This window comes from Lotus japonicus, chromosome 5 (assembly GCF_012489685.1).
Source record: "Lotus japonicus ecotype B-129 chromosome 5, LjGifu_v1.2".
NCBI classification, from domain to species: domain Eukaryota; kingdom Viridiplantae; phylum Streptophyta; class Magnoliopsida; order Fabales; family Fabaceae; genus Lotus; species Lotus japonicus.
Window position 1 is genome coordinate 11,328,476 of NC_080045.1, and position 13,968 is coordinate 11,342,443.

Genomic DNA, 13,968 nt, shown 5'->3' on the forward strand with positions numbered 1-13,968 from the left:
TTGCATTGAATTGCAGGTAGTGTCCTACTGTCCTGCCTTGAATTGCAGGTCTGTGCACTTTTGGTCTTACATTACAAGTGTCTTTCATGTGAAAATTGTCTCCCAACTACGAAATTAGCATAAACCGTCATTTTGGGGGACGATTTTTGCAAAAACCGTCATTTTTTAGGACGATTTTTGCAGGAAGACAACGGTGGGGTGTAAACTTTCAGGACGGTTTTTGCTAATTTCATAGTTGGGGGACAATTTTCACAAGAAGGGCAAAGTTGGGTAACAAAAGTTCAATTAAGCCTAAATTTTATTCAAATATGAATACCAAGTCATGTTGAAATTATGGCTATGTTTGGCATGTTTAGCTGATAAGCTAGCTGAAAGCTGAAAAGCTAGCTGAAAGCTTATAAGCTAGCTGATTGCTGAAAGCTGATAAGTTAGCTGAAAGCTGAAAAGCTACGTGATTGAAACAAAAGTGTTTGGTAGAACTAGCTGTTAAACAAGCTGAAATTGTAAAATGACATAAAAGGACATACTTGTACAATTATTTTTATATTTAACATTACTTTATTTTCACATTAATACCAATATGATATTAATATTAAAATTATTATCACTTTAAATATTTTTATTAGCTACAGTTATATATCATCTTAAAAATATAATATTTATTTTTATTAATATAATATTTATAATACTTGTGGTGCGCAGCGGTGTGGCGGGAATGGTGGCGGAAACTGCATATGTAAGTGTGAGGGGAAAATAAGTTTAGTGTTTTTATAAATATATAAGGGTAATGGTAGAATTTTAATAAAATAATAAGGATAAAAATGAGAATAAATTTAATAAGCTATAAGCTTTAAGCTATAAGCTACCTGAGATAGCTTATAGCTTAAAGCTTTAAGCTACTAAAATAAGCTCATTCACCAAACACTTTTGAAGAGCTTTTAAGCTAGTCAAATAAGCTTTAAGCTAGTCAAATAAACTATAAGCTAGCTGAAATGGCATGCCAAACATAGCTTATATCTCATAAAGTGGTCTAATCATGTTCCAACAAGCCCACAGCTCGAACCACACAAGCAGAAGCAGCTACCATCAGCGCCGAAAACACGGGTGGAACGATGATATCAATGCTGGACATGGCGAAAAGTTGAGCAGGGAGACACAGCGTCTCACTTGGATTGTCCAAAGGAACTCTAATAAATGACCCATCACTCTCACTTTTGCTGCACTTCTGAGAGAATGAAGAGGAGGGTGATATGGCGGAGACAAAAGCCACCTCCGGGGAGAATGAAGCCACCGCCACCGTTAAGGTGAGTAAGGTAACCCATGTGGCGGCATAGATTACTAGAGGCCATGTGATCGTGAGGTGTGAATGGTAGAACTTAGAGAGCCAGAGAAACATTGTGGTGGGGAAAAGCACACTGTTTCCTGCTATGATCAGATGGTGAGGGTTGGATGAGAAATTATTGGTGTTTGGGGTTGGGAGTTGGGACCCTTGTCTATATATAGACCCACCAGGAATGCAGTCAAAATGATGATGTATTTTGAGAGATATCGACCATTTTTTTAATCCTAGAAGTTGCTGAATTTTCTAACAGGTTGAACAAACTAAGAGTTATGTTCATAGAATGCAAATTAACACTCTAAACACCTCTTAAAAATCAAAATTTTCTCTTTATCTCACACGTAGAAAAGAGTCATAAAAATGATTAAGTCATGAAGAAGCTTCAAGGAAAAGTCTAAGTCGATCCAAATCAAGTGTGAAAGGTTTGGAATGTCAAGACAAGCTTGATACAGGAAGTCTCAATACGTGGACGAATTATCCTAAGTCCAAGGAGGGGGTTAGGAAAATCGGTTAGTGAATGGATTGGGGTCGAAGCAACATGAACTTGAGGACAAGTTCAAGAAGTTCCACGATCCATACCACACACAATCCCATGATGCGTAACTTTCATGCACGAATACCACACATCCATGTGGTGGCAATTAGGGCTGAGCAACGAGCCAAATTCGACCCGGCCCGGAAAAAACCGAGTCAAAAAAATAGAATACGGGCGGACCGGGTCGGGTGACAAGACTCGCAGGTGGGAGAAGATGAGTCCACGCGGGTTTACACGGTCGGGTCCTGGTGGGAAAATAAAATCCCTCGGAACCCGGCCCAACCCGAAGTGTTTTTTTTATTTGATCAGAACTGTACTATGTGTTCATTTTTTGTTTGATTGAGGCCCAACAATCATGACCCAGGCATAAATCACCCGAGCCCAGTAAAGAATAAATATCTGATCTTAGCTAAAATGCAAAAAAAAAAGCTATAAAGAATTATTATTATTTATTAACCCTAATTCTGAAAACCCTAGATTCATCTTTTACCTTCTTCCTCAGCATGTGGTTGCGGCCGCCACCTACTCTCAAGTTTCATCCACCATTTTCCTCAACCCCCAACAAATCGAAGCTCCCTTTCCCTTTCTCTCCTCACAATCTTCCATCACTGTTCCAGATTTACATTTAACAAGCCACCTCCGCCCCAATCCCCACCACGCCACCGCGCCATGCTTTCTCGGCTGTTCATCTCCATCATCATTCAATCGTCCATCACCGTTCCAATTTGCTTCAATTTCAGATTCAAGAGGCCAGCAAATCTCCATCGCCGACTCCCTTGCTTTTTTTTTTTTTCTGGTTAACCACCCGCCCCAACCCACCCGAACCGCCCGATAACCCTTGCCACCCGAACCCGACGAAATCGATGATGACAACGGTCGGAATCGATTCAGAAAAATGGAGATTTCCACCCGTTTAAACTGGCACTGTTCACCCGAACCCGAACCGACCCACCTGATGCTCACCCCTAGTGGCAATTACTGGTCGTGGGAATGAAGGAATTAGCTCGATGTAGGGATCAAAAGACTCAAGGAAACAAGTTTGAGAAGGCATGTTGAAGAAACGGTTTAAATTAGACAATGTCTTTCATATTAAGTCTTGTGCGCAGGATTAGTTTTCAAGTTTGGATGTATGTAAGTACTATAAATAGGCCAACAATTTAGAACAAAAGTTAAATATTTGATACTCACACTCTTAAATGCCCAACCTCGCTCATATACACACACAACTACACATAGAGTATGTAAAGGAGTTCCTTCCAACTTTCTTTTTAGATTTAGAATGCCTTCTTAAGTATATGCTTCTTTTATTACATTGTTACTTGCTTTTCCTAATTTATCGCACTTATCTTTCATTTTTTTTATATCAAAACTCTTTTCCCGAGTTATCACCGGATAACTTGGTTCTTTAAATTATTTGACAAAGAGTCAAAGACACCCTATTTTAAACTACACTTCACACGTTCAAAAAAAAAAAACTACACTTCACACATCTTCCATTTATAACAAAAAAAAACTACACTTCACATACTCAACGTATTTGTCATTGGTTGTAAACCACCAAATAAAAAAAACCTACACCTCAAAACCTGATCCAACTCCTCTATTACTCTTGAGATCTATTTATTGGAAAGTAAAATTGAATGCGCAAATAATAACAAAGCCGTCTTTTCTGGTTTGCGTTTGCAGATCTAAGAACAATTGAGATGTCCCAATTAATGTTTGGGCTTGTTACTTGTTAGTTACTGTATTTAGAAAGATGTCTAAAAGGTGGTGATCCCTAATGTGGATCACTTTTAAGGTGGTCTAATTTTAGATCACTTTTTTTAACCTACTATAATATGTTAAGACATCTTTTTTTAAAGAAATTTAATACATAGCAAATTTTTAATGATATTTTTTCTTTAAAAAAATAATGTGTTGACCTGTTATACCCAGTCAAAGTAGGTGGTGTAAAATTACACCACCTAAAATTGGTGCATATTAGGTTCACCCCTAAAAGGTATTTTGAAAAGAAATTATTTCAAAGTAGGTATATAAAAATATTTTCAGCATATAGGTATATATAAAATTGAGTTAAAAAAAATATAGGTATATATAAAATTAATAAATAGTCTAATTAAGTTCCTAAGTTTATCAAATAAATCATACTATTCTTTAAGGTGAAGTCTTGCTTGATTTGATGCAGAATTAACTAATCATCAAATTAAAACTACTTTTAAAGTGAGTTTGTTGGGTGTTAGCTGTGATTGGTATGCGAATTGGATGGGTAGATTATGTAGGGCAACAATATTTGTTGTGACAAGTTGTTAGGTAATTAGTAGAAAAGTAGGGGCGGTTTAAGGCAGGATGACAACCACGTTGTTTTTGCACAAAGTTGATCGACATAGAATGCTTTCAGTTTTTCATGTCAAACTTGTGCTCAAACAAAATAAATAGTCGCGTGTATTTATGTATAAGAAAGTCAATACTCATCTAGGATGATGCCTTTCACATGAAACTTAGTTCTATCTTAAACACACCTCTAGGTGCATGTGTGACTGTGTAAATGGCCGCAAATGTCAATATTTTGGATAATCAAGTAATATCTTTAAAAAATCTCATTAATCATCGTATTTATAAAACTGACCGACCCCAATAATTATAAAGTTCAATAACATTTCCATCAGCCTAAATCTTTTACAACCAAATGAGCATTAAGTAAGTTAATTAGCTGAGATGACTAAACTAAAACACATCTCACCCTAGCATAGGTTAAACGGATCGTAACCAAGTGGGTTGGTGTAGTGGTTCAACACTTCATTTTTTAAGCAAGTGGCTGGTGGTTCGAATCCCAACTCTTGCGAATAGAAAAAACTCCTTGGTCAGCTCCCTACCGCTTAGTGCGCTGACCGTGGGGCGAGGGATTAGTCCCACGGCTATCGGCTGTGGGGATACCTTGGTCAAGACAAAAAAAAGGTTAAACGGATCGTTCCGACACATTTAATAAAACACTCCAAGGTCTCAAAAGACCTTCACCAAGGCTTTCTATAGATCTCAAGTCATAGAAACTATGACCATTGTGTCTATTAATATCGGTTTGGTTGTTCTTTTACTCAAGTACTACTCGTTATTTAAATTCTTGGTTCTTTTTAGACTGTCGAATTCTCTATATTACCAATAAGCTGACTTGAATGTCAGAGTACCTTTTGCAAGCACCCACCACCATTCCTCTATGTACTACGTTGTAGACATCTCCATTGCATCCAGGACATTCAACACAACCACCACACGGAGATCAGAGGAGGGCATAGTAAAATTTATGAAAGAGCGTCATTTGTGAGGAAGATTATGAAACTTGTAGCACAATAGTTCAACACATGTAGATGATAATGGTCTGATGAGGAATCACCACAAATGAAGCAAACACACAAATGATACTAGGTCATTTTGCTCTTTAATGAGTGAATGAGCTAGCACGCTCTTTCACCCTAGAAGCCACAAAAAACAAAATCATACCATAAATTCAAATTTAGTCTCTAGTTTTTTTTGAAAGGTAATTTAGTCTTCTTTCATCTTCTTTTCCTTTCTGATTGTTTGATAGGGAAAAATTGGGGATTTTTGAGGATGGCTTCATAGCATGGTGGTATGGGTCATGATGTTTCAGAAATCATGGCAGGGGCTTTGAGTATGAGTTTTGAAGGTAGCTCTATTGTTTGAGGGTTTAAGGTGTTGGCTGGCTTGGAGTGGCGTTTGTGGTCTTGGTGGTGTCTTGGATTGGCTTGTTGAGATTGGATTGATTGAGGGTTGTTCTCAAGGGTGATGTTTCTATTCTCCTTTCTTTACTATTTTCTGAACTTATTCATGAATTCTAAACAGTTTCATGCCTCATTTGATTCATGGTGATTTTAAATTTTTGTTACTGGGACATGATGAAGTTTAACCAAGCTTTGTAAGAGAAAAGAGCAGCAGCAGGAAACATCACAAAGGGATAAAAGGGAAAAACTTCTTCAACCCTAAGTGGGAAGAAGATATGAGTATAGGTTTAGAGGAGGGTAAATGATATAAATAAAATTGTGTTGCTAAATATAACAATTCTCTATGTAGCTCAATTGGTTAAGTGTTGGTTTTGCCACTTACAGAGCCTGGGTTCGAATCCCCCTCGGCACATTCTTTGCTCAGTTCTATATTTTTGATGGCGATCACATTATCTTACATGTATGGGGCCGAGGAATTTGGATTAGGGGGCTCATTTTTGGTGTTGAACTCGGTTGGAATCGTGAAGTGCGTGGTGTTCATCACTTTTGTAGTAATCTATGGAATACACTATAATCGACCCATGGGTGCGATGTCCACGAGTGTGGCTCTCATTGAATGCTGGCTCATCTACGCCCGGAACCTTACCCAAAACCTTTCACAGCTCAGGCGGTTCTCAATGAGCGTCGTTGCTATAGCTTGTGCCGCAATGATTATGATTGCTATCCAGATCGCCAACAATTATTTTCTTGGCCTAAATGTAGAAGGGGGCGTGCCAGAGGCATATGCAGAGGCACAGGCGGTGCAGAGAATCAACATTGTTAAAGTACTTTGGTATGCATGTTTTTCTTGCACTGAGACGATTTGGTGTACGCTTTGCAATTGTGCCCTGTTTTACGCTTTGCAATTGTGCCCTGTTTTAGTTTTATTTTTTTTGTTTTCTTGCACTGAGACGATTTTAGTGTACGCTCTGTTTTAGTTTTGAAGCAGGGTATTAGAGTGAATAGCCAAATTTGCCAATGAACGAGTAAATGTTTGGATTTAGTTTCCAAAAGTAGGAAATGTGATATGCGGTTTTTTAGTATGTACATCATCGATTAAGTTAATCACTATGGTTAAATATAATGTTCAATGGTCTCTAGTCTTTGAGGTATATTTCCTTTTTTCTTTGAAGCAATTTGCCCATTGTTTCTGAAACAAATATTATCAGATTTCAAAGGCAAACTAAACACAAAGACAATGGAGGTCGTGGCACTAGATTAAAAACAAATCGAGTGGATTGAGTTGCTCCTTATTTGAGTGGATCTCTCATCCAGTAATTTGTCTGCAAGAACTATACTGGTGCTGGGACTTCATCTGTTAGCAGCAGGTTCGATTTGTGGAATTTAGGGGGGGGGGGAGTCACGTTTTTGTTATGGTAACATGAGTCATGGTTTTTTAATTGTGGCTTCATGCTTGTTCTCATTGTTGGATACTATCATGAGAACTGTCTAGTTTGCTTTCAATGTCAAGTTTGTTGGCATTGTCATGAGTGTGCCGTTTTTTTTTATGGTTTTGGGGTGGGCTACTTGGTTTTGTATTGGGCTTGTTTGGGCTGTTGTGGGTTGTTTTTTAGGTGGTTTTCTGGTATTGACAAAAAAAGTGGTTTTCTAGTTTCTTTTGGCCTTGTTCTGGCTTTTTTGTTTGCTTGTTAGACCGGGCGGGCTATTAGAAGCCCATAACCCCGCTCGACATCAAGGTGGCCCGCCAGGAAAAAGGACAACCGACATGGCGACCATAAAGACGGTAACCGGATACACGATGAAGATGTGGTACCAAGCCTATTTTGTCTTATTTGTACTTGTCTTATATGTATTTGTCCTATTTGTATTGGGATTTGGGTCTTGGTTGTGAGGCCCAAATCCAAGAATATTCTAGATAAGGACCATACCCACTATAAAAGGGGGGTCCTCACCTTATACTAGGTACCTTTTTGACAATTAACAAGATTATTCTCTTATTCTTACATCATTTTATATACTTCATGCTCTGTTAGGGTTTGATAAGGACACTTCATATCTCTTTATAGACCTTAGATCAGAACATTGGCGCCGTCTGTGGCTCTAACTCAGCGGTTTCTTCCACTGACGTGATAGAGGCAGACTTAAGAACTGGTGGAGATGCGTTCTTGTTGTGGACGTGCGCCACGTCAACGTGGTGGTGGACTTAAGATCAGAGGAGTGCATGATAAAATTTATGAAAGAACATTTAGCATCACTTGTGAGGAAGATTATGAAACTTGTAGCACAATAGTTCAAACATGTAGATGATAAAGGTCCAATGAGAAATCACCACAAATGGAGCAAACACACGAATGATAGTATGTCATTTTGCTCTTTAATGAGTGAACGAGCTAACACGCTCTTTCACCCTAGAAGCCACTAAAAATAAAATAGTACCATCAATTTAAATTTAGTCTCTAATTTTAAATTAAAACATTTTAAGCACTGTAGATTGTAAATTTATTCTCAATTGATTAAAACTCATAATATTTTCTATATACATTTTAATTATATAATTTGTTTATAATCTAAATCTAAATTATACACAAATATCACTCCATGAACTGTGGTTACTGGTGACTCTGGCTCAGTAAACTGCGGTCATGGTTTCATGGTCCCCAGCGGGTTCGTGTGGTACACACTCCACGTTGAGTTAGTTGCATCTTTCAGCCGCCACAAAATTCCCGATTTTTTTTTTTGTTTTCCAAAAGAGAACAAATTGGAAATTCCCTCATCTTCATCTTCATCTTCATCTTCATCTTCTTCTGGTTTCTCTCAACCCTCATCCATGGCTTCCCTTCTGAGCCACGGCGTCTCCCCCTTACCTCCTCAACCCACTCGCGACCTCAACCTCCGCAAACCCCACCTCCACCCAAACCTCCCAATCTCCTCCCCCCGCCACCACCACAAACCCCTCCTCCGAGTCCGCGCCGACGCCTCTACCACCGCCTCACCCACCTCCTCCGACGACAAAATCCGCGAGATCCTCCGCAACCGCGACTACGACAAGAAATTCGGCTTCACCATCGACATCGACTCCTTCTCCATCCCCAAGGGTCTCTCCATGGAAACAATCCGATTGATCTCCACTCTCAAACAAGAACCCGATTGGATGCTCGAGTTCCGATTGAAGGCACTGGAGAAATTTCTCGCCATGAAAGAGCCTCAATGGTCTGACAACACCTACCCCACCATCGATTTGCAGAACATCTGCTACTACTCCGCACCCAAGAAGAAACCCTCGTTGAATTCGCTCGATGAGGCTGACCCTGAGCTTCTCCGGTACTTCGATAAGCTCGGGGTTCCGCTCAACGAGCAGAATCGGTTGGCCAACGTCGCCGTGGACGCTGTCCTTGACAGCGTCTCCATCGCCACCACCCATAGAAAAACGCTGGAGAAAGCAGGGGTGATTTTCTGTTCAATCTCTGATGCTATCAAGGAGTACCCTGATTTGGTTAGGAAGTCGTTAGGGAAAGTGGTGCCGGCGGAGGATAACTACTATGCGGCGTTGAACGCGGCGGTTTTCAGTGATGGGTCGTTTTGTTACATTCCGAAGGACACTGTTTGCCCTATGCAGATTTCAACTTACTTCAGGATCAACGCGTTGGAGACAGGGCAGTTTGAGAGGACTTTGATTGTGGCGGATGATCGGAGTTCTGTGGAGTATTTGGAAGGTTGCACTGCGCCTTCTTATGATAGGAACCAGCTTCATGCGGCGGTTGTGGAGCTGTATTGTGGGGAAGGTGCTGAGATTAAGTACTCCACTGTGCAGAATTGGTATGCTGGGGATGAGGAAGGGAAGGGTGGGGTGTACAATTTTGTGACCAAGAGAGGGTTGTGTGCTGGGGCGGGGTCGAGGATATCGTGGACGCAGGTGGAGACGGGTTCCGCGATTACTTGGAAGTACCCGAGTGTTGTTTTGGAAGGGGATGGGAGTGTGGGGGAGTTTTACTCTGTTGCCTTGACGAATAATTATCAGCAGGCGGATACCGGGACCAAGATGATACACAAGGGGAAGAATACCAGGAGCAGGATTATATCCAAGGGTATATCGGTTGGGAATTCCAGGAACTGTTATAGAGGGCTTGTTCAGGTTCAGCCTAAGGCGGAGAATGCTCAGAACAAATCTCAGTGTGATTCAATGCTCATTGGTGATAAAGCAGCTGCCAATACCTATCCTTACATTCAGGTAGCATCTTTTCTTTTTTGCTGTTTTGTTTGTTCTCCCTCTCCCTGTTTAGTTTCAGATTTCTGTTGTTCGTGCCTTTCTTAGTTGCTCGTAAGTCGTAACATACACCCTTAAGGGCTAAGAATACAAAAGTAAAAATAATGAAAAAAATTTGGAGAAGGGAGTGGAGGGAGGCAGGGAGCCAAAATTCCTCCTGACTCAATTTTGCCTCCCCTCCAATAGTGGAGTGACTTGAAGGAGATTTGAAGGAAAATTCATTCGTTAGACTAAAATGCCGTTTCTCATGTTTTTAAGCTCAAAATTATATTTTAAAAGTAAGGGCAATAAAAGTAAAGTTGTTATGCCCTCCCTTCCTGAACCAAATAAGAAAGGGTTAATTTGAAGGAGTCATATACAAACCTAAATCACACATCTGTTTATAAAGCATAATTTTGAATGGTGAGAAAGGCATTTATTTTGACAGTAGCGGATGCCTAATATGTGGCTAAGATTTAAGAACTATTAACTTCATGGATATTCTATTACAGAATATCAGTACTTGTTCAGCTAAAACATGTGGTCTAGTTAAAAGTGATATTGGAAGAACTCTAGAAATTGTTAGTGTAAGTTTGGTTGCACGTCTTCAACCCATGTTCAGATCCCAAAATCATGTTTATTCATAAGTTACAGTATATAACTTCTCAACTAACTGTTTTGGAGTGTGTCCGACGTACATCCAAACATGCTGATAGTGTTTAACTTCTGTTTTTCATCTTCCCATTTTCTTGACACCTATGGCTAAACAGAAACATTTTAATACATAACGTTTAGGAGTTTGCTCTTAATTTTGTTTGAAGGAGGTCAAAACTCTTCTTGTGTTTAGATGAAGAGTTTTTGAGTTTAAGAAAACTTAAATGCTAGGAAATCTAATGACTGTGTCTTGAGCAATAACTCCTACAAGTACAATATTTGAACCAGTACTTAGATGACCTGAGTAAAATAAATGCAGTAAGAAACTATTTTTTGTTAATAAAAAACTACAGAAAAGGGATTCTGGTTTTATATCCGCATCTCTCATTCTCTATGTTTCTCAAATAGATATCAGAGACAAGGGCTTCTAGGGAGGCAACTTAGTTGCAACAGCAGAGAGGTGCAGCCATAATGGGAGGGGGGGGGAGGGGGGTAGACATTGTCATGCAGCACTGTAATTAGAACCTTTAGTTCATTCATGCACAGAAGATTCTTTAGTATTAGCTGTCTATAGTTTAGCTTCCTATCTTTATCAAAACCATAAAATTCAGCCAAAAGTACACCACGAACAACAACCTGCTAAAGCTTTCACCTTACACAAATATTTAATTTGCATCGCCTAGAGATAACTAACAAAAACTGGAGTGCAGTTATTATCTGTAATGTTCAGAAATAAGAACTATGTTACTATGGAACTTTTAAATAACTTTTACTCTACTCAGCATAACATATCAATGAACAGGTTGTACTCATCAACTCATATGTATTAAACAATCACAGTTTCAATTGGAATGCTTACATTTATTCAGAAATTCGAGAAGAGAAAAATCAAATCCACAAACATCACTATAGAACCAACGAGAAATAGAAAAATAGAATCATGAAGCCATGAGAGGGAGAGATTGAAGAATAGTGAGGAAAAGAAAATTTACCTTGATGGGGAAAGGAGAGTAGAAGAGAACTATGGAGAGGGAGCTCCAGAGAGAAGAGCTCACGTAAGATCCAATTGTGAGAAAGAGGAGCCCGAGTGACAGAAGTGCTTAAATGGAGAGACGTCTGTGTGCGATAAATAGATTTTTTCAAATTCTCTCAGCTGTTATTTCAAATTCCTTGGTTTAATTAAAAAATCGACCCCCCTTCCCCCCAAATTGCCGTCATTATTTAAACTCTATGAATCTAATATTCATACAAGATATTTTATCATAATTCATGTTAATTCCCCTCTATAAATACATCCCTTCCTAAAAATGATTTAGACAAACACAATGTCAGGATTTTAAGATAGGATTTGGTCTTTATTTCCTTAGGTGTAGCTTTAATGGTTGTGGTATTATGTTGCTTGAAACATCAGAGTTCATCAACGATATGTAGTTAGCTCTTTGTCTTTTAAAAAGCATTATGTGCAGTTTTTCTGTCTGACTTAACTCCCAGGACTTCCCTTTTTTCCTTTTCTTGATTTTCCTCCTTTCTTCCTTGTCTGTAATGTCCAGACACTTACCATGATACAAAAGCTCATGACATTGTACTTGTTTTGTAGGTGAAAAATCCAACCGCAAGAATTGAACATGAAGCTAGTACGTCCAAAATTGGTGAAGATCAATTATTTTACTTTCAACAAAGGGGAATAGACTATGAAAAAGCAATGGCTGCTATGATTTCTGGATTTTGCCGTGATGTCTTTAATGAACTTCCTGATGAATTTGGTTCTGAGGTGAACCAACTCATGAGCTTGAAGCTTGAGGGATCAGTAGGCTAAACAGCTTGGTTGGCATCTCTTTTTGGAATTTGCTCGGGCTATTAGGAAGGATATGGAAGTCCTACATGATGTATATTAGGAAAGATATGTACACAATGTATATAGATTTTGCCTTGAGCTGTATCGCAAAGTTCCATGAAACATGTTTTATGAGTTTTTAAACCTTAATATATCTGTAACACCATAATTTTGTATGTTGTCGTTTCACTCTGGATTTTCTCTTCATTTATCCTCTTAGTTTTTCTGAGTCAGGTTCCTTCTTTCTTTATTAATCTGCTATATATGGCAATCTATTTTGTGGTGGTCCTGCGCAAAGGCCAACATTTAGCTTGTTCACCTAGATTCTGCCAGCAACTTGTTTACTTCCCTAGGTTATCAGGCATAATCCTTGTTCTAACTCCTCCAGTGCTTCAGTGCAGTCATCACTGCGGAAACAACCAAATAAAGTTGTATTGGCAACATAAATGTCATCTAGCTTTATGTAAATCCCTGAAATTTGATGGTGTGACATACCCCTAGAACTGATGAAGTTGGCCATCAACATTTGATAAGTCTTCCCCTTCATATAAACCTCCAATTGTCAAGGTTTATGAGAGGAAGAGGAATAAGAAAGCTGACTAGCACAACTTCTGCTAGCTGTCAGTTACTAGTTAAACTGGCATAACTAACTTCAGTTAGTTATGACAGTTGTAGTTAGTTACTTAATAGTATAAATACACTTGTAATTGTTAGTTGGTTCAGTTTTTGGGAAGTTAGGAATAACTTTGGGTTCTGGTTAGTGGTAACCAGTTTTGGTCAGTGGTGACCAAGTTCCATTTCTTCTCTAGCTTCTTGCATACGTTTGGGTTTTTCCCCAATTATCTGTAATCCTCTGTTTCTTCAATAAATCTATGAAATAGAATCACAATTTGATTCTAGGGTTTCAGTTGATTGTGCAATTTCCATATTCGAATTTGGTACCAGTTCTACCACTGGTCTCAGAGCCTTCCACCATGTCCCTGAGCTGCAAACGAGCGGCGCGGGTGGTGACGCCGGCATTGCAGTGTTCGCCCGGGACTAGTTGTGGGGCTAGTGCACAGCCAGCCCGCGTGGGCGCCGGGGCTGCGGAGCGTGGTGGGATGTTAGGACCCCATTGCAAGTAGGCATGGCATCGGGTAGGGTCGGGTGCGGGTTTCACCCTGCCCAAACCCGAACCCGAAATGACAAACCCAAACCCGAACCCGAACCCAAACAAGTTTCGGGTACACGCCCACACCCACACCCGCACCCGATGGGTTTCGGGTTTCCACACCCGAACCCGAAACCCGTTGAGAACATGTACAATTTATTTTTTTAACCAATATGTACAGCTCAATAAACTCCATTTTGGAAAAGAAAAAAAGCTAATAAGTAATTGTTCTCATTTCCCACCCTTGATTCATAAAAACCTGTTCTCATTTCCTAACTAATATATATATATAAAGCTATTTATGTAAATTGAGGCATATAATCGGGTTTCGGGTAGGGTTCGGGTGCGGGTTTAACCAAACCCAAACCCGAACCCGAACATAGGTTTTATAATCGGGTAAAACCCGAACCCAGTCAACTCGGGTTTCACCCGTCAAACCGGGTCGGGTCGGGTCGGGTACCCGTGGGTTCGGGCCCCAC

General features: G+C 39.6%; 2 protein-coding genes across 2 annotated transcripts; one reads left to right on the top strand and one right to left on the bottom strand.

Annotated features, from left to right (window-relative positions):
* Window positions 1-735: 735 nt before the first annotated feature.
* LOC130718538 (uncharacterized) lies at window positions 736-1,486 on the bottom strand. Its single transcript, XM_057569139.1, has one exon. The coding sequence runs from the start codon at window positions 1,394-1,396 to the stop codon at window positions 1,031-1,033; it is 366 nt and encodes a 121-aa protein (XP_057425122.1). The 5' UTR covers window positions 1,397-1,486; the 3' UTR covers window positions 736-1,030.
* A 6,840-nt stretch (window positions 1,487-8,326) lies between these two features.
* Window positions 8,327-12,546, top strand: LOC130717410 (UPF0051 protein ABCI8, chloroplastic). The gene is made up of 2 exons (XM_057567629.1): window positions 8,327-9,836; window positions 12,103-12,546. The coding sequence occupies exons 1-2, from the start codon at window positions 8,436-8,438 to the stop codon at window positions 12,319-12,321; spliced, it is 1,620 nt and encodes a 539-aa protein (XP_057423612.1). The 5' UTR covers window positions 8,327-8,435; the 3' UTR covers window positions 12,322-12,546.
* The last annotated feature ends 1,422 nt before the right edge of the window (window positions 12,547-13,968 follow it).

Bases quoted from the DNA above. Each gene is read 5' to 3' on its own strand.
- LOC130718538 (XM_057569139.1), bottom strand. From the start codon at position 1,396: ATGTTTCTCTGGCTCTCTAAGTTCTACCATTCACACCTCACGATCACA.
- LOC130717410 (XM_057567629.1), top strand. From the start codon at position 8,436: ATGGCTTCCCTTCTGAGCCACGGCGTCTCCCCCTTACCTCCTCAACCC. The intron at 9,837-12,102 runs GTAGCATCTTTT...CTTGTTTTGTAG, and splicing joins ATACCTATCCTTACATTCAG to GTGAAAAATCCAACCGCAAG.